The sequence below is a fragment of the Puma concolor genome, chromosome B2 (assembly GCF_028749965.1).
Source record: "Puma concolor isolate L17-30 chromosome B2, mPumCon1.1.hap2, whole genome shotgun sequence".
NCBI lineage: Eukaryota > Metazoa > Chordata > Mammalia > Carnivora > Felidae > Puma > Puma concolor.
In genome coordinates, this window is record NC_141671.1 from 34,220,430 (window position 1) to 34,247,219 (window position 26,790).

Below are 26,790 nucleotides of genomic sequence, written 5' to 3' on the forward strand. Positions count from 1 at the left end.
GAGAGACACAGAGCATGAACGGGGGAGGGGCAGAGAGAGAGGGAGACACAGAATCGGAAACAGGCTCCAGGCTCTGAGCCATCAGCCCAGAGCCCGACGCGGGGCTCGAACTCACGGACCGCGAGATCGTGACCTGGCTGAAGTCGGACGCTTAACAGACTGCGCCACCCAGGCGCCCCTAAAAAAATTTTTTTAATGTTTATTTATTTTTGAAAGGGAGAGAGAGTGCGAGCAGGGGAGGGGCAGAGAGAGAGGGAGACACAGAATCCGAAACAGGCTCCAGGCTTCGAGATGTCAGCACAGAGCCCAATGTGGGGCTCGAACACATGAACTGTGTGATCATGACCTGAGCGGAAGTCAGATGCTCAACCGACTGAGCTACCCAGATGCCCCAAATGATTTTTAAATGGTGAACCAGTCTTGTATATCTGGTATAAAGTCCTCTTGGCGATGGTATGTATAATTATTCTTATACATTTGGATTGAGTTTGCTATTATTTTGTTAAGAATATTAGCATCTATGTTCATGAGAGATAATTAATGGTCTATGGTTTTCTCTTCTTGTAATAGCTTTGGTTTTGGTATTAGAATAATGTTAGTCTCATAGAATGAGACTGCTTCTATCTTCTGGAAGAGATTCTAGAGAAGTAGTATAATTTCTTTCATAAGTGTTTAGTAGAATTAATCAGTAAACTCACCTGAGCCTGGTGTTTTCTGTTTTGTAAGGTTACTGATTTAATTTCTTTAATAGTTAAAGGCCTATTCACGTTTCCTATTTCTTCCTGTGTAAGCTTTGGCAGACTGTATCTTTCAAGGAACTGGTCCATTTATATCTAGGCACAGAGTTGCTCATAATATGCCTTTACTATTCTTTTAGTGTCCATGGGATCTGTAGCAATGTCCCTTCTTTCATTTCTTATTTTAGTAAATTGGGTCTTCTCCCTTTTGTTCTTAGTTAGCCTGTCTAGAGGCTTACTGATTTAATTGACCTTTTCTAAGAACCAGCTTTTGGTTTTGCTGATTTTCTCTATTGATTTTGTTTGCAATTTCATTGATTCTTGCTCTAATTTTTATTATTTCTCTTCTTCTGCTTACTTTGGATTTAATTTCCTTTTCATTTTCTAGTTTTGTAAGGTGGAAGCTTAGATTATAGATTTTAGGACTTTCTTCACATTAAGCTGAATATTCTTTTGCCTTGAGTACTCCACACAAATGTTCAACACCTTTCTGGTTTTAGGACTTAGAATATTTGACTCTACCCTCAAGATCCCAATAGGACTCTAAAAAAACCCCAGATCATTGGGATATATGAGGTGACATAAGCTTTACGGAAACTTTACTAAGAAGTTAATACACGACAGGTTAACAGCTGAGGAATGATTAGTACACAAGGTTTCACAATATAGTCACATCTTTTAATAATAATAAAAATGCTAAAATAATAGCATCTAACATTTAATCAGAGCTTATCATGACATGCTATTCTACAAGTTTTTATGTGCATTAACTCTTCTAATCCCCTCAAAACACCGTGATGTAGGGTAATGTTTTCCTTGTAGATTAAAAAACTAGAGTCACTAAAAGATTAAATAATTTCCTAAAGGTCACATTGCTAATTACTATTGAACTACAGATGGTATGACTTCAGAGCTCATCCTACTACTCTACTGCCCTATTTTACTTAAAAAAAAAAAAAAAAAAAGAATTTGTGAGCCAAGTAAGTTATTATTTGTTCATTCTTAGCAAGCAGCCCAGATTCTATTTTTCAGATGGCTGTCTAATACATTTATTAGTTGATCACTATTTATACACTTTGCCCGATCTCTAAGAATTAATAACCAATCCATAGAGACAGAAAGCACATTAGTGGTTGCCAGAGGCTACAACAATAGGGAATAATTGTAATGGGTATGGGGTTTCCTTTTGGGGTGATAAAAATGTGTTGGAATTAAATAGATGACGATTGCACAATACTGTGAATGTACTAAACACCACAGAATTGTACACTTTAAAATTTTACCCCAATGATGGGGCACCTGGGTGGCTCAGTCGCGGTTGAGCGTCTGACTTCAGCTCAGGTCATGATCTCACACAGCTCGTGAGCTCGAGCCCCGTGTCGGGCTCTGTGCTGACAGCTTGGAGCCTGGAGCCTGCTTCAGATTCTGTGTCTCCCTCTCTCTCTGCCCCTAACCCACTCGCATTCTGTCTCTGTCTCTCTCAAAAATAAATAAACATTAAAAAAAATTTTTACCCCAATAAAAAAATTATCTATAATATTTTGGTTATAGTAATCCAATGGAATGGTATTCAACTACTAAGTTTCTGAAAGTATTTAATAACAGGGGAAAAGATCCTAAAATATTAGCGAGTAGGAAAAAAGTAGATTACACAACTATATGTAACACAAGGTCAAATTTGAAAAATAAAAATTTTTGTTTTTAATATTTGGACACATACATTAACAGTGTTCATATAGAACAGTAAATGTTTTGCTTTGTTCTTTATATTTTTTCTATTTTCTATGTTTTATATTTCTTTTATTGTCAGGACAAATACACTTTTAAAAGAATTTAGTCACAAATAAATAATAAGTTTAGCACTGTAACGGACTTCCAAGTCCCTCAAATAAGAGAACAAATAGAAAACAAATAAAATAGTTTAAATTCAAATATATAAATAATTACATTAAGTACCAGTTAGAAGACAGAGATTATCAGGTTAGGGGGAAAATGGCCCAACTATATGCCATCTCCAAGAAACTCCAAATACAAAGACATAGTTAGGTTGAAAGTAAAAGGCTGGAAAAAGATATATCATGCAAACAGTTATCAAAGAAAGGAAGAGTGGCTGTATTAATATCAGACAAAGTAGACTTCAGAATAAAGAAAATTACCAGGAAAAGGGGGGGACATTACACAATAACAAATGGGTGATTCACCTAGAAGACATAATCTCAAATATGTATGCACCTAACAACTGAGCTTCAGAATACATGGACCAAACACTGACAGAACCGGAAGAAGAAACAGACAAACCCAAAGCTGTAGTTGGAGACTTCAACACTTCTTTTTCAGTAACAGACAGAACTAGTAGACCAAAGAAACAAGCAAATAATAAAGACATAGAGGAATTAAACATCACCAACCAACTGGATCTGACATTTATACAATACTCCACCCAACAACAGCAAAATAGACATTCTTTTGAAGCACACATGAAATATTCACCAGCAAAATAGACAGTATAGTATCTCCTGGATCAAAAACATCTTAACAAATTTAAAAGATCTGAAATCATATAAACTGTGTTCTCTGACCATAATGGAATGAAACTAGAAATGATTAAACAAGATAACAGAGGGGCAACCTGGGTGGCTCAGTTGGTTAAGCGTCCGACTTCAACTCAGATCATGATCTTATGGCTCATGGGTTCGAGCTCCGCTTCAGGCTCTGTGCTGACATGACAGCTCAGAGCCTGGAGCCTGCTTCGGATTCTGTCTCCCTCTCTCTCTGTCCCTCCCCCACTTGCAGTCTGTCTCTCAAAAATAAACATTAAAAAAAACAAAACAAGATAACATAAAAATCACCAAACACTTGGAAATTTAACACACTTCTATATAATCCATGGGTCAAACACAAAGGCTCAAGGGAAATCAGAAAATATTTCCAACTGAGTGAAACTAAAAATACAGTACTTCAAAATTTGTGCTTGTAGCTAAAAATAGTGCTTAGAGGAGAATTATAGTTGCTACAAACTAAGTGTGCCCCAGCCCCCAAATTTTTATGTTGAAACCTAATCCCCAATATGACTGTATTTGGAGGTGAGGCCTTAGAGAAGTGATTAAGTCATGAGGTCTCAAGAATGTGATTACTGCCTTAAAAAAAACAAACAAAAAAAACCCCCAAAAAACACACACACCCCAGAGAGCTCCCTTACCCCTTCTGCTATGTTGAGAGCACACAAGAACTATGAACTAGGAAGCAGTCTCTCATCAGATACCAATCTGCTGGAGTTTTGATCTTAGACTTCTCACCCTATAGAACTGTGGGAAACAAATTTCTGTTGTCTACAAGCCACCTAATCTTTTTTTTTTTTTAATTTTTTAAATGTTCATTTATTTTGAGAGGGGGTGCGCAAGCAAGAGAGGGGAGAGAGAGATGGAGAGAGAGCACGGCTCCATGCTCAGAGCAGGGCTCAATCCCAAGACCACGAGATCACAACCTGACCCAGTATCATGAGTTGGATTCTCAACTGACTGAACCACACCCAGGTGTCCCAGCACCTAATCTCTAATAGTTTGTTACAGCCGCCTGAACGGGCTAATAGCATTAAACACCTACATTACAAAAGAAAGGTCTCAAGTCAACCTTAGCTTCCATCTTAAGAAACTGGAAAAACAATAAAATAAACCCAAATCAAGCAGAAGGAACAAATAAAAATAAGAGCAGAAATCCATGTAACTGAAAACAGAAAAACAGAAAAATCAATGAAACCAAAAGCTGGTTCTCTGAAAGACCAATAAATTAAGAAATCTATCAAGAAAAAAGGAGAGAAAACACAAAACATCAAGAGTGAGAGAAGAGATTATCACTATGGACCCAGAAGGCATTATAATAACAACGGGTACTACAGGGGTGCCTGGGTGGCTCAGTCGGTTAAGCGGCGACTTTGGCTCAGGTCATGATCTCACGGTTCACGAGTTTGAGCCCCACATCGGGCTCTGTGCTGACAGCTTAGAGCCTGGGAGCCTGTTTCAGATTCTGTCTCCCTCTCTCTCTCCCCTCCCCCACTCACGCTCTGTCCCTCTCTCTCTCTCTCTCTGTGTCTCTCAAAAATAAACATTAAAAATTTTTTTTTAAAAATAACAAAGGGTACTACAAACTCTACACACAAAAATTTCACAATTTAGTAAAAAGGACCAATTTCTTGAAATTACCCAGTCACATTGAAATAGATAACCTGAACAGATTTATAACTATGAAAATACCGAATTAGTAATCCAAAATTTTCCAAAAAAGAACCCTCCAGGCTCAGATGGTTTCACTAGCAAATTCCTTAAAAGAAGACCACCACCAATTCTATATAATTTCTTAAAGAAGGAAAAATACAACATATTAGAGTTTATAGAGTTGTGCTGAACAATGAGAACACATGTAGCTACTGATTACCTGAAATGTGGCTAAAGCCTAGTACTGAAATGATCATACTTTGGCTATACTAACATATTATTAAACATTTTTTAAAGTCCTCAAATAAGACTTAGGTCAGAAGTAGGATGTGCTTTCTTAACCACTTCTGATTTCTAAACATAAAAAAGAAACTAAAACTAAAATGGAAAAATGACTTTGAAGTGGCTACTAAACCACAGCCTAACCCACTCTAGAATTCAATTGCTCTTAAGATGATCTCAAAACAAAGTATAAGCAAAAACTCTTAGAAAACAAGAGGGAAGTGGAAGGACACTGATCACTACAAAGCAAAATCCAGAGGTTAATAGGCTCACACAGCATTCCTTTCTAGAGCCCAAATGTCCAATACTGACATTCTCTTTGGAAATAAAGGGAAGCCTAAGCTTTTTAAACATAAAAGGAGAAAAATAAGAGAGCTTTTAAAAAAAGTATTTTTTTCAAGATAAAGATTATAGAATGAACTAATTTCTAAGTGATAAATATCTTTGCCATTTCAAGGAAAAACCCATTCGAGTATTTTGTGGCCAGTGTCAAAGCATCATTACAGGAACAGAATGCAATTTGCTTTTCAGTAAGGAGCCATCCTCCTCACAGATTTCCACCTTTAATTACAAGACTAATGGGAAGTTTCTAAAAATAAAGTAATGGCTACATTCTGAGCAGTAACAAAGAATATAAACCACATGTGAAAAACTAAGATCTCAGGTAAAGCTTAAGAGACCAATACACTGATCATTTTAGACACTAATCATCATTCTGTTAAAAAATAACCACACAATTTTCAGCAGGTTTACAGCACATACTGACAAATTAAGTATTCACCATGATTTGAGTGGAAGGCAATTATGCTTGCTTCCTTACTTTCATAAGAGGTATGATCTGGCCTGATTCAGATGGAAGTATACACAATGGCACTTACTAACAATTTCCATCACACAACAATTTAGTACAACTTTAAGAATTTCTCATGTGAAACAATTTCAGCATATATGTAAACATTTTTTTTGTGAAGGAGAAATGTACTATATCTCCTCCATTGTTCTTTTTTTCCTCACTTTTATTATTTCTGAAATCAAAATCATACAATCAAATGTGTTCATTTAATGTAATGGCTCTACCCCTCCCCTTAATCATATAAAAATTGCTGTCACCTAAGAATCAGAGAAGCGCAGTTTTTAAGTGTTTTATTATGATAGGGCTATATACTAAGTTAACGAAATACTTTTTAACTAGCTCCAGCCTCAGCTATAGCCCTTACCAGTGCATACACACAAAAAAGGATTACATAAACATATTTTTAAAAGCAAATTATGCTTAACTATTTAATCTTTTAAAATTTTAAATCAATATAAAGGTTACTTTATAATGTCTTTTTATCAAAAAGTATATTAATATTTCAATGAAGAATCAGATTTGCTTAAAAACATTTTTTTTAATGTTTACTTACTTGAGAGAGAGAGAGAGAGAGAGAGTGTGTGTGTGTGTGTGTCTCAAAGAGAGAGAGAGTGGGGGAGGGGCAGAGAGAGGGAGAAACAGATTCCCAAGCAGGCTTGATGCTGTCAGCATGGAGCCTGATGCAGGGCTAGATCTCATCAACTGCGAGAACACAACATGAGCCAAAATCAAGAATGGTACGATTAACTGACTGAGCCACCCAGGTGCCCCTGGTTAAAAACATTTTTAAGGAACTGTCAATCTCCATATTTACAATCCTTAGAAACTGACATTCCAGGTCAGAGAAGTTTCTTTAACAAAAGAGCTTTACCTACCATAAGAAAAAAAGATGCTGCTTTCAAATTATATTTTTGCCCTTCTATCAAATCCTTATATATACATATTAGGCCTACTGAGAAATAATAAAACTAATTATGAAGCAAATTGTTAGCAATAACAGCACATATTAAAACGACTCGCAGTTGAATTTCAAAGTAGTTACATTTGATGCTTCATACTTGGACATGCAAATATTTTATTTACTATCCTTTATGGATTGATCACTGTTTCATCCTATTTCTTGATTTTCTATGTTCCATAGAGTTTCATGACCCACATATGTGCATTTTAGAAGTTAATCTGAACAGTACAGCCATTTCACATTGCCTTCAACGCATGTAGAACTACCTAGACACAAATAATTACTCCATCTGGTGAGGCACCACTACCAACAGCAGGCTTCCTTCTCTGAAGCTGAAATAGCACATCACCTTATAGACTTAATATAAACCTTAAACATAAAGATATTTAAGGATTTCAGATCTCATTTACATTTTGAAATGTCCTTTCTAAAAATAAACATTTCCCATACAAGTCACATTCAGCTTAGGCTAGCATTTCTTTATCAAAAAAGAAATCTGTTGTTTTCAAGGGCTGCTCTTATTTCTTTAAAAAAATTTTTTTTAACATTTATGTGAGAGAGAGACAGAGAGAGACTGATGGAGAGAAAGACTGCGGGGGAGGGGCACAGAGAGAGAGGGAGACCGAGGATCCCAAGCAGGGATCTTACAGCACAGAGCCCCACGTGGGGCTCATTCTCACAAACCATAAGATCATGACCTGAGCCGAAATCAAGAGATGGACACTTAACTGACTGAGCCACTCAAGCGCCCCTCATATTTTTGATAGTGCAGAATTCTAGAGACCAGAACTGAAACAGTGCCTTATTGAGGATCTTCTAGAAGCAAATGAGGCAACCTTTTGAGTCCAAGATACAAAAAAGAGAGGTTCTAAAAGTCAAGTCACCTAAATAGACATTTTTCCAAAGAAGACATCCAGATGGCCAATGGACACATGCCAAGTGCTCAAGATCACCAACCATCAGGAAAATGCAAATAAAACCATAATGTAATACCATGTGAACCATCCACACCTGTAGGAATGGCTGTTATCAAAAAGACAAGAAATATCAAGTTTTTGTTTTGTTTTTTAAAGTAGGCTCCACACCCAATACAGGGCTTGAACTCACAATCCCAAGATCAAGAGTCACATGCTTTACTAACTGAGCCAGCCAGGTGCCCCCAGAAATATCAAGTTTTGATGAGGATGTGGAGAAAAAGGAACCCTTATACACTGCCGGTATATACTGATGCAGCCACTATGGCAAACAGTATGGAGTTTCTTCAAAAAATTAAACAGGGGCACGTGGGTGGCTCCATCAGTTGAGCGTCCGACTTCGGCTCAGGTCATGATCTTACAGTTTGTGAGTTTGAGCCCCGCGTCGGGCTCTGTGTTGGCAGCTCAGAGCCTGGAGCCTGCTTCGGATTCTGTGTCTCCCCGTCTCTCGGCCCCTCCCCTGCTCATGCTCTGTGCCTCTCTGTCTCTCAATAATAAATAAATGTTTAAAAAAAATGTTTTTTTAATTAAAAAAAAATTAAACATAGAACTACCATACAACCAGCAGGTATTCATAAAAAATTTTTTAAAAATGAAAACACCAATTTGAAAAGACATACACACCCCTATGTTTCATCACAGCCTTATTTACAATAGTCAAGATATGCAAGCAACCTAAATGTTGATCAACAGATGAATGGATAAAGGAGATGTGGTATATACATACAATGAATATTACTCAGCCATAAGAATGAAATCTTGCCATTTGTGATAACATGGATGGACCTAGAGGGTACTGTGCTAAGTGAAATAAGTCAAAGACAAGTATCATATGATTTCATTTATATGTGGAATCTAAAAAACAAAACAATTTAACGAACAAAAGAGACCCACAGATACAAAGAAATAAACGGTACATAAATGTGTGGCAACTGTATATAAATACGAAATCACTATGTTGTATACCTGAAACTAAAACAATACCGATTATGTTAATTATTCTTCATTAAAAAAAAAGAAAAAGAAAAAGAAAAAGAAAAAGAAAAAGAAAAAGAAAGGTGGGTTCAATATGGAAGAGGGCAAGAGAACTGGCAGAAACGCCAAGAAGAACAGCATCTACACAGAAGACACAAGTGTGGAATCTTGAAGTCTGTATAAAATCAGAGCTTCTTTGATATAACAACGATCAGTTAAAATATAGGAGAAGAATGAAGAGGGACAATCCCTGCATCACCTGGCTAGGAAGGACATTCCATAATAGGAGGAGGTGGAAGAAGAACTTAGCAAGGTTTTAGGAAATAAACAGTGTGGTTTATATAGAGCACCCAAGGGGGGCCTGGGTGGCTCAGTCGGTTAAGCGTCCGACTTCAGCTCAGGTCATGATCTCACGATCTGTCAGTTTGAGGCCTGTGTCAGGCTCTGTGCTCTGTTCTGTCAGCTCAGAACCTGGAGCTGGCTTTGGATTCTGTGTCTCCCATTCTCTCTGCCCTTCCACTGCTCATTTTCTGTCTCTCCCTCAAAAAATAAACATTAAAAAAAAATATATGTATATTATATATATTATATATATATGTATATTACATATATTATATATATTTATATTTAGCACCCAATATGTTTCCTAATTACATGGGACCTATTATGATTTAGCAGCTTAATAAGGTATGTCCCATTCCTAACCTCTGAGAAACTAAATGAATTATGTATAAGTATTTAATGTACACATACAATGTCCCCAGGGACCCATGTGAACTATTTAACAAGAGGAGACACTTCAAGTGGGAGAAATCTTCATCGGCATGTGATGACCAGACCAGTACTTCACCTTAGCTTACTTCACAACTAGAACACCTCTGATTTAGAAGGAACCATCACAGTGCAGGGATAAATCTCTCCTGTGGAATTTTGGAAGAGGGCACTTGATTAGGAGGAGAGAAACATGTTACTGTTGGTATCAAGACTAAAATGGTGACAACCCCTCATGTTGCTTACTGCTTCCCCAGAGTCAAGTGTCCTATAAGAACTGTGCATCTCCTAGCAGGCAGGAACTTCTTGGGCAACTGATAAACTGATATTTACCCAACTACCTAAGAGTTTCCCCACCAATATTAACCCTGCCTTCATTCCCAACTCACTCTGGAAACGTGGAGAAGATGTGGCAACTATAAACCCCATCCTGCCTAAACCCGGACAAGTATCAACACCCTGGGCCAAAGTTTCTTCACAAACCCTATGTAGCAGTGAGAGCCAAATTCATTAGCAAAGATCGTAAAACTACTTTTCTTAATTTATAACTATAATTTATAACTTTCACTGAACCCTAGACAAATTATTAATTATCTCTGGTCTTCAGTTTCCTCATCATAAAATGTAGCTCATACTTCCCTTATAAGGTGATTTATATGTACAGAGCCCAATACGACGCCTAACATACAGCAGGTATTAGATAACAGGTTGCTTTTATCTAAGAAGCAAAAGTCTGTAAAAAGAAGGTAAAAGAAAATATTTGAGCTTGAAAATAAATCTGCCAGGAATCAGATACTTAGTGGTACTCAACCAAGGGAGTTAGAAACGTGTGGTTGAAGAAGGTCACTGGTAAAGATGAATATGCAAAGCTAAGGTATTTAGTGAGAGAGGGCCAACGGTCATATAAACATGCCCCACATAGGGAAGAACTGTCCACACAACATGCCAAGAACACCTCTCTTGACTCTGAGAGAGTACAACCAATCTAAAATGGGGGAAGGGGGTCCACTTTATAAATTATTAAATGTGGCAAAAAGCCTTTTTGAGGAAGAGAAATGAACTGAAACATGTTATTATGAAAATAAAGAGAATGGATTCTTTCTAGAGAAGAACATCTAAAGACTATAGAAGAGATCACCCACCAAAAACAAAAGCTTTGTTATTAAAACAGAAAGATGAAACGCTATTGAATAGTTACCTAACTTGTCCAAGTTTGTGCACAGGCAACCTAGGCTTTCTTTCCAAACTCTTACCACTATAATACACTCTATGAGTTTGCAAACTAAGAGTGAACAGAAAAAATGGGAAGAGCCAATCATGGTTAACAAGGCAGTTTATTTTTTTTTTTAATGTGCATAGTTGTGGTTTTATGTATATTATATTCACATTCTGCCAGTAATTTACCATCTCTGCTATCAGAATGTGTTATATCAACAGTAATCTGGATTCAATGAAATGTGGTAGTTTGTACAATGGAATTAAATTCTTTACTAGAGAAGATGAATTGTTTGCAAACTACTCCACAAAGCAGTGGAGGTCATCAGAGCAGGCAAACACAGGTTAAGGAGGCTCCCAAGTTAACAAAAGCAGTTTCATTTTTTTTTTTAATGTTTATTTATTTTTGAAAGAGACAGAGCACATGAGAGTGGGGCAGGGGCAGAGAGAGAGGGAGACAGAGGAACCGAAGTGTGCTCCGCACTGACAGCAGCAAACCCAACATTAGGGCTTGAACTCAGGAACTGTGAGATCATGACCTGAGCCAAAGTCAGACACTTAACCGACTGAGCCACCCAGGTGCCTTAAAACCAGTTTCACTTTTATGTTTCCCCTTTTTTTGAGAGGGCATTCATATATGCTTATTTGTAAAGGAAAGCATTCTACTGATTTAAAAAAATGCTTTGAAAATCATGGAACCAGATAAATTATTGAGATCTCTTGAAGATATTAGATTTCACAAAGTCCTAAGAAACAACTCCGATTATATGACCAAGAAAAGCTTTAAATTCTTTACTGCCTCCAAAGCGAGTATATTAATACTCTACCAACTTCTAGAATTTGAGAGGAATGTTACAAGTATAAATTTTAATGTCCCACATAGAGATAATTATTTTTATCTTAACAATAAAACACACACAAACACACACACACACACACACACACACACAGAATTCTCGAACACCAGAGAACAGTAAGAAGCAATATCTCTGGATCAAAGGGATTTTTTTTTTTAAGTCACGTATGCAGTCACACCCCTCCCTTAAAAACACTGACATTCATTTAAAAAAATCTCCACTCCATTCCGCCTGCATTGGGCTCAGCTTTTCGAAGTTACAAAGATAAATTAAGACATGTATCACCTTAAGTTTTAAAGGTGATATGAGACATTCATCAAATTAACTGGGTAGAAAGAGGTAAAGTGCCAAAGAGAGGCAAGGGAGCAAGAGGTAAAGAGAAAATGCAATGGAAAAAAAAATGCAATGGGAGCTCAGCAGTGGGAGAAATCAGTCAACCCTTGAAAAACACAAATTTGAACTGTGTGGGTCCACTTATATGTGGATTTCATTATAGATATAGATATAGATACAGATATACACACACACATATATATACATATTTTTATTACTGTAAATGCATTTTCTCTCCCAATTTTCTAAATGACATCTTTTCTCTAGCTTACTTTACTGTAAGAATACAGTATATAACACATATAACTACAAAATATGTGTTAATCGACTTAATGTTTTAATGTTATCAGTAAGGCTTCTGGTCAACAAAGTTATTAGTAAAGTTCTGGGGAAGCCAAAGATTACACATGGATTTTCGACTGTGTGGGGGTGTCAGCACACCTAACCCCCCACGTTGTTCAAGGGTCAACTGTATTTCCAACTGTGCAGGTATACAAAGATTTTTTTTTTTTGTTTTTAAATTTTTTTTTCAACGTTTTTATTTACTTATGGGACAGACAGAGACAGAGCATGAATGGGGGAGGGGCAGAGAGAGAGGGAGACACAGAATCGGAAACAGGCTCCAGGCTCCGAGCCATCAGCCCAGAGCCTGACGCGGGGCTCGAACTCACGGACCGTGAGATCGTGACCTGGCTGAAGTCGGACGCTTAACCGACTGTGCCACCCAGGCGCCCCGGTACAAAGGTTTTTAGAAGTGGCCTGAAAAGAGAGTCCAGAAGGAAAGGGACAAATAGTTTCTGCATTCTAATACATGATTGCATATTCATTTGTTATTCGACAAATAATTCACGGTCTAGTAGGAGAAAAGGGTAAGTAAACAAACACCTAAGGGCACCTGGGTGGCTCAGTCTGTTAAACCACTGGATTTCGGCTCAGGTCATGATCTTGCAGTTCATAAGCTCGAGACCCACATCAGGCTCTGCACTGTCAGAATTCTCTGCCTGGAATTCTCTCTCTATTCCTCTATCTCTGCCCCTCCCCTGCTTGTGCTCTCTCTCTCTCTCTCTCTCTCGCTCTCTCTCTCCCAAAATAAAAAAATAAACTTAAAAAAAAAGAAACACCTAAAATACAATGTGTTAATAAGTATAACCAAGCCTGTGCATAATATTAATGAAAAAAGGAGGGATGGATTTCCATGGAGCAGTGAGGAGAGTGAGCAAGGCAGGAAGGGGGAAGAAGCAATGGTGACTTCATCAGGGCCCCAAGGATGAGCAGAAGTTTAATGGAAAGAAGAAAAAAAGGGATTTCTGGCCATAGGAATATGAGCAAGAGCAGGGAGAAGTGAAAGCATGTGGCGTCTTTGGGGGCTGGCTGTGGGGGAGTGAAGAGGAGACCGAAGATGAAAGTGAAAACGAGGCCAGATCGTGAGGAGCTTTAAGCCCCATGCCAAGGGAGTTGGCTCCATTACAGTAGGCACGAAGGTTCTAGGCAAAGAATGATGTCACATAAGCACTATGAGACACCCTTTCTAACATTAAAATTTCTTGAGGCTATAAAAATATATAAAGTTTCCACTGGCTGCAAAAACACATAGAAGAACACTGATTCCAGGACCCCCTGAACTCACTCCAAAGATCCAACTGGCCTTGAGTCCACTTAGGAACTCCCTGAGGGCAGTAACTATTTACCATTTATTTTTCTTTGGATTACCAGGACACGGGACATAGTGGAACCAACAGGAACTGATTTGTAATGAAGGACAGTAAGACAGAACAAAAGATGACCCCAACGATCCTGCCTGATCACCTCAGTGGGGTGCTGAGGAGAAGAATGTAAGTTTTGCCTGGGAATATTAAGATTCGGAAACCTACAGGATGTCCAAGTGTTCTGTCCATAAGCAGTTCAAACACAGGTTTGGAGCTCCAAAAAGAGTCTGCAGCCACAGATATGAATCTGAACATCGCCATGTAAGCTGTACTGCTGACAGCTGAACCCGTGTGGATGGATGAGGTAACTGAGCAGGAACAGGACCCAGCTCAGAATCTAGGAATCTCAGGGCAAAGATGAGACTAGACAGAGACAGAGAAAGATCATTCAGGGGAGGAGAAACAAGACTGATATCATGTGAGTCTAGGAAGGTCCACAATTCAAAAAACATTTGGAGTACGGTGCCCAACGAGAGGGTCAGTTAGTGCGAAGACTACGTGCCTATTGGATTTGTAAACTGGGTAGTCTGATTTTCATTTCACTGGAGCGGGTAAAGAACAGACTAGGCTGAAGAACAGATGAAAAAGGGAAGAGACAGTGTAGCTCACTCTGCTCAAAAAGTATGGCAATAACGAGAAGGAGTGAGAGGTGTCGACAGGGCCTCAGGTTGGGAGAAGAGTGCACATTTTGTGCATTATCTCTTTTCACATGAGTTCTATCTAGAGACTCTGAGAGCAAGGACTGCCTTCAGTATTCTTACAGCATCTACTAGATTATATAAGAAAAAGAGCAGCACTACTAAATCACTGTTTAGAATGCAAGATATATATATATATCTCATGCACTTTGCTAAATTTTAACTAACTTCCTAGTGTAAAAGGGAGAGCACTAGACTGAATCAATTAGTCATTAAATTCAAGTCATTTACCTGCATGGGGTGACTGTTTAAAAGAGGCCATGCCTTGTTATGTAATTTGACAGGCTCTGTGAGCAACACTGGGAATGCTGGAAGATATTACCTTAATTCCTTCACCCTGGGCTGCACAAGGACATACTCACCTCCATAGTAGAGTCCTGTAGCAGTGCACATCCGCCACTGTCCCTGATACATTCCTGCTCTGCTGGGGCTGCACATCTGGACGCTGACATCTGCAATCTCTTGGGGCTCTAGCGATCTCACCATCACCATGTTCACATGTCCAAATTGGTCTCCCCCGACATATTTAAGACAAACCCCTGGAGGCCAGGCCTCTGCCCCTGAGTTCAAGCAAAAGAAAAAAATGTTAGGCAATTAGTGGTCCTATGCCGGGTGCAGTTCATTACACAACTGTAGAAGAGGCCTCTTTCTCGGTCTTTCACACATACGTGAACCTAGCCACATATCCTTGAGCTAGATAAGTCACAAGACTGATCAGAAGGATTATCAGAGTTAACAACCTCTGACCAACAGTCTATCCCTAAGATAAAGGACATATGACCAAAGCAAGGCAGTTCCTCAAGAAGATGTGTTTCAGGGGACCCCAGGGAAGGCCATACGTCACACTGAATCCATAGAACCTAAGAATGATGTCCATGAAGAGCCATGGAAATGAAGCACAGGCCCACATCTTCGGAGGCCTGTAACACATGCCCATTTTCACTTGAACTTTTTAAGCTGACATTCAAAGTAAAAATACATACATCTGATTGTCCCTACTTTTTCTATCAAGGCAAGAGGATGAAACACATGAGGAATAATTCCTGTATTATTTTCATTTGAAAACATTTCCCCTGATGTATGACTTTTCTTCTGGCGTCCGTAACTATGAAAAGACCAAGGTTCAAGAGACTCTGCAAAGACAAGACAGAGGAGTCAAGTGAAAGCTTCTTTTTCAGAATCTAATAGTAGTGGGGAAAATAGGAACAGGTAACTCCCCTCGTTAATAACACAATGAACTGTGGTCTCAGGGGGGATGACAGCAGCCAGACATACTTGTATAAAGGATAGGAATGGCAATACAGAGAAAAGGCATTAGCTGGAATATCTTTCCTCCTTTGGAAGTGACAAAGATCCTATTTGCGTACCTCTTCCTGTGTACCTGTTTTCATGAAAACGAATTCAAAATGAGAAATCCATATACTTTGTTCTGACAAGTCATAGGGCCACACAGTGACTAGAGGTTATCTTTCCTGTGAAGTTTCTCCAATATACTCCTTTTTTTTGCTGTAGACAGAAACCTCTATATATCTTTTGGGGGGATATATACATTCATTATAAAAATACACCACTGTGAAAAGATAGATATGGCCAGACTCTCAGGACAAAGCACGCTTGAAATTTCTCTTCTAAGAGTATTCTAGCATGCCTTAGTACCTAGTTCTCAAAGTGCCAGACTGGTTTTGATATACCTGATGACTCACGATCGAAAAAGGAACCAGAGAAAAAAGCAGCTACAGCTCCACTGCTGAGACCTCAGCCCCATCATGAATAGCACACTCCGTGGCTCCTGGGTCTTAAGGGGTAGCAGATGAAGCAACGGGAGCTGTTTTGTCACACACTCCTAAAAAACACACCTGCCGGCAAAGTGCCCTCCCAAGTTAACACCACAAAGGGCAGGTGCTGCTGGTGGAAAGGCTGTAGATGATACCCTGGCAATACATGCAAATTCTGTTTTTCATTTCTGGGGCCTATGGCCTTGGCAAAAGCATATTTGTCTTAGGTCGAGAATAGAAGCAGCTGGCATGAAGCACCTTGGAAAATGTCAGTCTTTCTAAAGACCAAGATCAAGAGGAAAATTACACTACTGTTTTAGGGTCAAATTCACAATTTTTCTTTCAAACACACACCCATACACACACACACACCTGAAACAAGACAACATCTATTTGTATGAAAACCCGAGAATGTATCTGTTTTTGAATGTCTTAGAAAATAAGGAAAACAAGCCTGTCTACATGTGGGACATACTGGGCTGTCCTGAGCAGACAACCACAAACAACCCAGTCAGTCAGATCTGTCAGCTACACGAAATAGGGAGTGCTGCCATACTCCAGAGGAACTGAGTTCGCTGGTAAACAGTAAATGATCAACAAACTATACAGTTACAGTCCTCATCTTTTTTAGTACACCAAATACTCTAGTAATGTGTTACCTAGAGGCATGTAGAAGAAAAAACTGGATGAGTTATCCACCATCAACTCCAAAGTGTTAATCTGCAATAAGTGAAGAACCAATCATTTCCCTTCTGAGAGTTACCAATAGAGAGTTCACAACCACGACATACAGTTTTACAGCCTGTTAGGATAGGTAAACTCTAAAGAGATCAAAGATACCGGTTCTTAATACAGAGGAAAGAGAAATACTGGTGACCTGTATCGACTACCAGCATACCTAAAATCTGGATTTGAGAAATATAATACAACACGGTTTCAAATTAAGTCTCAGTTACAAAATGGCTTAATGGGGGATAGATACATCTAGAAGAAAAGAAAGACTAATTTGTGTTTTATAACTTCCCAAGTTAAGTACCATAAGCACGTATAGGATCAAGGCTGTGATTCTCCAGTTATTGTGGAGTATAATTTTATTCAAACAAATAAAAAGTAAATACGAAACAAAAAAATTCTGCAATATGGCAATTTTGAGATGATAGAGAACATGGCAAAAATGAGATAAAAGTCTTATCAGTTCCAGAAAGCCTGGGCTTACTAGGTATAAATAATTATAGAAATAGTTTGGAGACAGTAAGGAACATCCAAAGAGCAATGAGGAAGTAAAAAAACCTCAGTGAAGCTCCTCTATTCTTTTTAACCCCCATAAGCTTGGAGATTACATTTCAAATTAAGCTACATGCAAACAGGGCCTTTCATTGATCTTGTCACTATTTGCTGAATGGATGAAGCAGAATTACCTTCTCTATAGTCATACTGAAGAGAAAAGTAGAAATTAAATATTTTAAGGAGCCAAAAGAAAAATGGATAAAACAGTTGTTCTTTCTCAAGGACTTTTCTTAACCCTTGTTTTATGTTCACAAAAAATAAAGTTGACTCTGAAGCCACTTTCTCACATCACAATCTCAACTACTTCACCAAAGTCCACGAACACCAGAGTTTACCGTAACATGCTCAGCTTAACATTCACTACAGTTGGACAATAAAGCATGGCTGTAACAACTGGGAAGCTGTAAGTGTTGGTAAGGAAAATTATCTACTTTCACCATGGAGGGCAGTTTCAAATTTTTACTTTCCATTTTAATGGTAAGATTTCCTGATTGAGTTTCCCAAGCTTCTAGTACTTATATAGTGCCAAAGGTTTGGATCCTGGGATTCTGCGTCTGTCATTAAATGTCTCGCTTCTGTTTTTCTATGGTCTGAAACCAAGGATTTAAACAGTATTAAAAGTTGAATTTTAAACAATGTGTGACATCCATCTTCTTTGGGGAAACTGTTGGGACAGCTATATGCAGTTCCTATCAATCTCACCTGTTGTATATTTGATTGCTTGGCATGCCTAAAACATAACAGCAGAAAGATGCCATGAAAATTATTTGTGAAACTATTTCAGTGAGCACTTATCTCTTAGAGAAGGTTATGAATGAGAGGAAAAGAGTCAGAGGAGAAATAGCTAAGGCCTGCCCTTCTTCTGTGTTACTCTATTTCCAGAAAGAACTCAGGCCAGATTAGAATGATGCTAAAGAACCAGTACACGTGCATGTTTTCCCTCTTACTCTTTAAGAACATACCAATTCGTTAGTTATGGGACGCCAGTTTCTCCTCAATCAAATGGAAAGTATTTAGTGTACAGATACAATACTATTTTACAACTGGATGAACAATTTCCAGAAGGATACAAAAATCTACATGTTTAAAGTAACCTGAAAGGTAAAATCTCCAGCCAACTGCTGTCCAACTTTTCAAGAGGTGTTCAAGCAAAAAATGTCCTTTCACAGGAAGAAAGACTGCAGACCCAGAAGCTACTTTAAACTGGAGATACTACACAAAAGTAGGCAGAAAAATGCAGCCAGGCCCACCAGTACAGATTCTCTCCAAGTCAAGATGAAAGGCAGGCTCTCTGGGGCTCTGATTTGACATTCTAGCCATTTTAGATCAATCTCTCCCAATCTCCCATTAACTCAAGGAACTGTCTAGTGAGTGAGTGGATGTATCAAGAGCCTTTCTGAAATACAAAATGGTTTCTGCAACCAAACAGTATTTTAAATATTTCAACAGCACTCTAAGAACTTTCAATATTTAAAAACGCAATGAAGAACTCATGGAAAGCCTGACCGTTTTCAGTGTTTTCAGTACAAATAAAAGAGGTCTTAGATTAAATTTTTTCATGAAATAAAACCTATTCATGTATAGGTTTCAAAAGGAGTTTTGACCAGCAACACAACAGGTTTTAGTAATTCAGAGCAGAAATATGATGAACAGAAGCTGAACTAAAGAGGCTGTTATAATATTTTTAAAAGCCCACAACATTAAGAAAAGTGAGAAAGAAATCAGACCCTCTCAAAAGGGAAAGAAATTAGACAAAAATAAACGACCTTTAAAAAAGAATTTCAAAAAAAAAAGAAAACATGGCTATTTTTCCATATTACCATGTGCCTCTCAAACTAACGATGCCCCACACCATTGTAACCAAAAGGGAGAAGAAGCTACTAAAAATTTTATAAAGCCACGAATGTCCCCTATCATCTACAACACTGGGGTCAATCCAGACTATATGCATTTCCTCAGTGGCATACTGAACCTCCATCCAAGGGAGAGTTACTTCTAAATAAGCCAGAAAAACTAAGAATAACAATTTGGTACATTATATATAAAAGGCTAGTGTAGTCAGTTTTTTCCCATCATAAAAAAATTACAGTCTAAAGAACTGAAAAGTAAACAGTCAATAAAAGGTCACTTTTACAGGTTTGAGTCCCAAGAGTTGAATCAGCTCACATCACACCTTGCTAGATAGGGTTCCCCCACATCCACAGATTTTTAGCTAAATATGCCTTTTGCCTAGTTTTCCATCTCTCAGAATTTCCCTGTTCCGTCCTTAGCAACAAGAAAGTTAAAGCATCCTCATCCAGTCAGCAGCATTGTTACTGGACGAAACTAGCAATACTAAACCCATTCAAATTTAAAAAGTCATTATAATAATAAGTAAAAGATAATTAACCGTTACCAGATACCATTTTCAAAGAACTACTGTTAACTTATTTTTAATTTTCCTTAAAGTCAGCAGTACATCAAAACAATGCTTTAAAAGAAAACTTCTCAATCTTTTATCTTTCCCATTCTGAACAAATCCCCACATTTCTTACCCTATTTTTCAAAGTGGTATTAATGTTGTAGAGAGATACCTCAAGGAAATTTCATAAAGAATCATCCTTATAGTTATAAAGAAATGAGCTTTCAAAAGAGCAGATGCTCACAGCTCTTTCTAACTACCTTGTTCTATTCAAGGATGTACCTCCTCTAGTCTGCTGGAAAGAACTGGAAGATTAATTAGAGCAGAATTAAAATGATGGAGTAGAACTGTACAGGTGAAGATAATACCATCACCACACACGGGCCTAGCTCCTGGTATCAAATGAATATTGAATTGTTTAGAGGCATCAACACTTAAATTGAAAGGAAAAAAAAAAAGGATGAAAGATCTAAATTATTTTTCCTGACCTAAAGCAGGGGACATTTCACTGATGTTTGGTCATCACACCAGCATAAAAAAGTACTGTATCATGTATATGAAAAAGCTCAGAATTACAAAAGCACATTCCTGAAGCTAAAACATTTTCCTAATTCTTTTAACTACAGAACAAAACAAAAAAACTGGGCAATGAAGAATTGCCTGTTATCCATTTACCAGAATTCTGGATCCGCCACGTTTTTATAAATTGAGTATCTGGAGGTATCGACTCCCCTTCTCCTATGGTGACATCTTCAACAAACGACATAGAGGGCACACTGATGTTTGGGCTCTCAAAGTCATAATAGGCGCCAATTGCTGCTTGTAGGTTCCTATAAACAAAAAGAAAAGACAAAAGACTTTAGTCCTGTCCAGAGTATATTATCCTGATTGTCAAACAAATGGAAAAAGCTTACTTCTCAGGACTTGTTATCGAACCGAAGGCTCTTGGTATATAAATCTTCAGAGCCACCGATTCTGGCTGAGGAACAACAGGGAAAAACCCAGGACTAACAAACCTGTGCAACACTTTTCTCCCAGGGTGCCCACATAAAAAGTAAGAAACATTAGCATCATCAGCAACAATATGAAGAAATCTTTTACCCACAAGGATAGCAAGTACAGGTAAAGAAAAAGAGAGCTCCTCTATAACTGTGCCTGGAATTCAAAAAAGCTCGATTTTAAAAAACATTCCAAGTACTTAATTTTTTGAAAAGGCAATAGATGGTTCAGAAAGTTTTGTACAGTGAAAACTAGCCATCTTATCTCTTCTTTCCTATACACACATACCCATAATTGTTCATATCACTTTCTTAAATACCCTTCCAGAACTTCCTTATGCATATACAAGCAAATGATATTCTTTCTTCTTCCCCTTTTACACAATTAGTGATATATTATACATTGTCCTTTGCTTTATTCCCTTTATTCCCATGAAGACAGTCCTCTATCAGTACATAGCGAATATTGTTTTTTTATAGCTGTATCCAATGTACAGATACATCATTACTTACGTAACGAGTCCACTTATGAGTTTGTTTCCAATCTTTAATTCTTCCATAAATAAGCTTAAGCACATATCGTTTATATGCAATATATATATATAATATATAATATATAAAATATATATGTGTGTATATATATATATATGCAAATGCATCTGTAGGATAAATTCCTATAAGTGATACTGCTAGGTCAAAGAGCATGGATTTGTGGTTTTAATAGATGTATCTAAACTTCCCTCAATAAAGCTGTACACTTAATGAATGCTCCCACCAAGAATGTATGAGAGTGTATATTCCCTCATTTGTTCATCAACAGTGTTCCTCCAAAATTTTAGATCTGTGTCAATCTGACAGGTAAAAGGGAAGATCTCATTAAGGCCTTATAAAATGGTTTTCTCTTGGGGTGCCTGGGTGGCTCAGTCAGTTAAGCACCTGACTCTTGATATCAGCTCAGGTCATGACCTGGTCATGGGATCCAGCCATGTGTCAGGCTCTGTGCTGGGTGTGGAGCCTGCTTGGGATTCTCTCTACCTCTTGCTCTGCCCCTCAACCGTTAGCGTGCGCGCGTGCTCTCTCAACATAAATATTTTAAAAATAAATAAAAAATTAAAACATTGATGTTTCTTATTTTAAGATGGTTTTATCTTATTACTAGAAAGGTTAAGTATCTCTTACATGTTTTTATAAGCTTTTGTAGTTTCTGTTTTGGAAGCACCATTTTGTAAATGTTGGTGTTCTTTTTAATTACTCATAAGCCCCCTTATGTCAGAAGGAACTACCAAGCATACAAACCAGAGTCCCTAATTGAACAGAAACACATGATTGACAGCGTGTTCATCCATGACAGAAACCAAAGGCCACTAAGGGGTTTGAGCAAGCTGTATTCATTAGAAAGATCAAAGAAATTGTTAGTAATTACATTAACTGCTCCTCTTAAGGTCTTACTTAAACTAGTGACATCATCTCCAGTCCCCACAGTAGACAACAACACAAATTGCATTTTTCTAAACATAACCCAAACATAAGCCAATGGATCCAGTGGGTTGTTTTTAATTATACATAAACATAGCATGAAATAAGCTCTGACAGTATACAACTGTTCAACAGACATACTATTAACAGCAAATACTTTTCTGCTGGGGGCCTGCCTGCTCCTCCAGGTGTTTGCAGCTGCCAGAAAGGAGGGCTATATTTAGAGCAGCTGTCTCAGGTCAAGTCTCATGCATTGGTGGCCTGTCATATTAGTCAGTATTGACTGGAATTACACCACCACCAACTGCCTGCCTGTTGTGTGTGTACTAGATAAAATATACATGCAGCAGAGCTGGGCCAGGGGCCAAACTGTTTGCTTGACTATTCAATAGGAAGGCTTGGACTTTAGTCTTCTCAGCAACTTCCTTCGCTAGCTGACTGTGATCCAAAATGAGTAATACGTGACTGGTCAAACCTGGGGACGCCCAGCCTCTACCACCCACAAACAGGCCTTAGGAGTGTATCTGGAATCAGTCTTACACTTAGGAATCAGGGATAAAATGAGGAAAAGAAAAATAAGCCTAGTTTGCATTTTGTTCTTCTGAAAACTCTGTGTAAAAGCTATGTGTCCACCCTTTTATAAAGATGATTTTTCTGCCATAGAACTCCAGCAAGTAGCCTGCTGAATTGTTTTCTGTTCACTTGGCTGTAAAATATGCTCGGGAGGGAAGAAACTATTTGTGCACTCAGGACAATTGCCAATTCTCATCCCCAGCATGTGTCATATTTCACCACTTGGCTCTGCCTGATATCAGAAAGGACTTCAAGACCACTGCAGCAGAAACATGAATAAGTTCAACTACCTTAGGCAGATCTGTCCCAACTCAAATCTTGTTTCACACAGACCAACTCATCCCACAGCTAAGTCAACAAAACCATTCCTTTGTACCTGTATTATATACATAATTCAGCCAGAGAAAGATTAAGAAACACTTTTAAATCCCAAAGTGAAAATGAAAGTACTAAACTGGACTCCTGGCAGGAAGCAGGAGTAGAGGATGACAAAGCAAATTAACTTCCCAAGTACAAGGCCAAGAGTGGACTTTAGCCCAGTGGCGCTCTAACCCATATGGCAGGTACACAGTTCAAAATGTGGGTACACAGTTTCTCCCACTTGGACCACTTAGATCACTGCCTGACTGGACCAAGCAACGGCAGAAATAGACCAAACAGCTCCAATTCAACGTGAGAACAAGTAGATATGACAGCATGTATTCCCGTTCAAATCAACATACTCAGCTATTATTAGCCAACAAGAAGTTCTACGTGAAATAGAGCTGGCTGAGGAAATGGGAAAAGGGAGAACACAGACTCTGTATTCAGCCTAGTCTGAAAGTTTAAGCTTCCAGGTTCCTTCACTGTTTGCACTCGAAGAAGTTTTAACCTGATTTCAGATTAAACCAAAAGCACCCTGAAGAACAAAGGAAGGCAGTGTACCAACAGGGAAAAGGGCACAGGCCAAGATGATGGTGATGGCTGTGAATAAACTTAATGCCACAGAACTGTACACTGAAAAATGGTTAAAATGGCAAAATTTTACATTGGCTTTGTTTGGAGGCAGCTCCTACACCTGGCTGTGGGTCTTTGAACAAGGGGCTATGCATCTGTGTCCATTTACTCATCTACAAAGCTGAGTTTTTTGTATCAAAAGGCTGACTTATATTTTATATTACCAAGTTGGCATTATAGGGCTGGCTGTGCAGACTGCATGAGACAATGTGTGTAAATGCCTTAGGGTTGGTGTTCAACCAACATTTAATTATGAGCATTTATTCATGTGCTAAGCACTCAACCTGAGACTAGGGATACAACAGCTAGCAAGACAGGCGAGGCCCCTACCTTTACAAAGCCTATAGTCCAGCAGACTGCAGCAAACCAGGGACATTCAAAAAGGGTAACACCAACTGCCTCTCATACTGAGGCTATCAGCCCAAGGCAGCTTTTCCTACTTGAATAAAAAATGGGCTTGGTGCACAACAGCTTCAACTATTCTGATAATCAAGTTAACCTGATTCAGTGTAGAAGAATTTGGTGATGTTGATAAGTGCTCTCTCATGAAGTGCAGTTTTGTAACTCAGAAGCAATATTGCCAAACATTAATTTTATACAGGAGGCCTTAATGCACTGACAGGTAAATAATTTGCCCCAGGCTAGACCGTCTATTATTAGGAGAATTTATTCAAAGGCATAAAACTTTTAACTTATCCAGAACTTTCCAATTACCTAGTAACACTCTGAACACTTTGTTTTCTTTTATACATATATGTGAAAAAATATTTTATTTATTTTATTTTATTTATTTAGAGCAAGCAGGTGAGCAAGTGAGCAGAAGGGGCAGGGAAAAGAGAGAATCCCAAGCAAGCTCCACACTATCAGCATGGAGGCTGATGTGGGCTTGAACTCACAAACCGTGAGATCATGACCTGAGCCGAAGTCAGACACCTAACCGACTGAGCCACCCAGGTGCCCCTGAACACCTGATTTTAAGAACATAATAATTACCATCACAAATTCTATAAACAAATTAGTTGTAACCTTCCCTTAAATTGAACTACTGAAAATGGTCAAGTATCTAATCTTGCAAAAATTCACAAACACAGAACATTTATTTTTATACAATGTATATACATACATAGGTCAGATTACTGATATTATGAAGAAAATTCATCTATGTGCTGCATATATAGTCAGGAACATCATCCAAAAATAGGGAGGTAGAAAAGAGTTAAGAAATTCAGGAAATCAGAATTTAAGAGGGAGTCTCAAAAGTCTAAGTATTAGCTCAGATTCCCAGGAAAATAAAATTAGGTATCTTTTCTTTCCATTCTCTGAACAAAAAACTTAAAAAGATCCAAATTATTTAAGAGAAAAAGAAAACTACCCAAATTTTGGGCACAAATGGGAAATCAGAACAATGAACTAATCAAGTTAAGCACAAACAGTAGCATCTTTGTACTGTAAGCAATACTTATTCCAAACCACAAGAAGTTTCTCTCACCTTTGCAATGCCAATGACACTGCTACTAAGGCCACAAGCCCACGAGTGTGACTGCAATGATCTCTGAATGACTGAAAAATCTGACTAGAAAAGGGATCAATAAAATAGGTAAGGGTCTCACTAGGGCTTTCCAACGTCAACTCAGTGGGAATTAAACACGGAGACCAGAAGAGTCAGTAAGTAAGTACTTGTGACTACTGTGAAGAAACTAAAAATTCATTAAACCAAAAAGATGACTGCAGGTAGGGAACAGGAGTGGGCTAAAGAAGACTCCATATTTTCAAACCTAAAAGTTAACTTGTGGATGACACTATTTAGTATGTGAACACAGTGAGAAAAAAAAAAAAACTTGTGAACATTTCATTAAGAGGAGCAAGTTCACACCAACATTTACCCACTTCTTAGAGCCTTAGCAAGTCCAAGATTGTTTCTTCTCTCCTCTTTTCCTGGCTATCTATTGATCCATTATTTTTATTACTTTTTAGAATTGATCCTTTTTGTTGTTGTTATTTATTTTTGAGAGAGACACAGAGCACGTGCAGGGGAGGGGCTGAGAGAAAGGGAGACACAGAACCCGAAGCAGGTTCCAGGCTTTGAGCTGTCAGCACACAGCCCGATGTGGAGCTTGAACTCACGAGCAGTGAGATCATGACCTGAGCCGAAGTTGGATGCCCAACTGAGCCACTCACGCGCCCCTAGAATTGATCTTTCTACCTACCATCAGCAGTTATACCTTTTCCAAATAGAAAGTAAAAACCAAGCATTCTGCCATTAAAAGGCAAGGTGGTGGCACTGTTCTAGATTTAAAGAGATGTAACAACCAAAAGGAATACACGGTCCTTGGGGTCCTTGATTGGGTTCTGATTTATTAAAAACACAAAAAAAGGGTTATAAAAGACACATTTGGAGACAACTAGGGAAACTTAAACACAGATTAGATATTTCTTATTAGTAAAAATTTTTGTAAATTATTTTTGTATCTCAGTATGTGGTTACTTGAAAGAATACCTATTTTTAGGAGTACCTGGGTGGCTCAGTCGGTTAAGCGTCCGACTTCGGCTCAGGTCATGCACAGTTCATGGGTTCAAGCCCTACACTGGGCTCTATGCTGACAGTTCAGAGCCTGGAGCTTGCCTTGGGTTCTGTGTCTCCCTCTCTCTCTGCTCCTCCCTCATTCATGCTCTGTCTCTATCAAAAATAAGTAAAAGTCAAAAAAAATTTT

General features: G+C 38.3%; 1 protein-coding gene across 5 annotated transcripts in view; it reads right to left on the minus strand.

Annotated features, from left to right (window-relative positions):
* The window catches only part of ILRUN (inflammation and lipid regulator with UBA-like and NBR1-like domains), a 97,604-nt gene that overhangs the window by 37,700 nt on the left and 33,114 nt on the right, over positions 1-26,790 (minus strand). For 3 of the 5 annotated variants that reach the window (XM_086706640.1, XM_086706637.1, XM_086706639.1), the window contains 2 exons: positions 20,712-20,866; positions 14,936-15,133 (listed from right to left, as the gene is read on the minus strand). In XM_086706640.1, the coding sequence (XP_086562766.1) occupies positions 14,936-15,133; positions 20,712-20,866 (353 nt within the window). The remainder of the gene's footprint in view (positions 1-14,935; positions 15,134-20,711; positions 20,867-26,790) is intronic. The other 2 variants (XM_086706641.1, XM_086706638.1) reach the window with 1 other exon arrangement.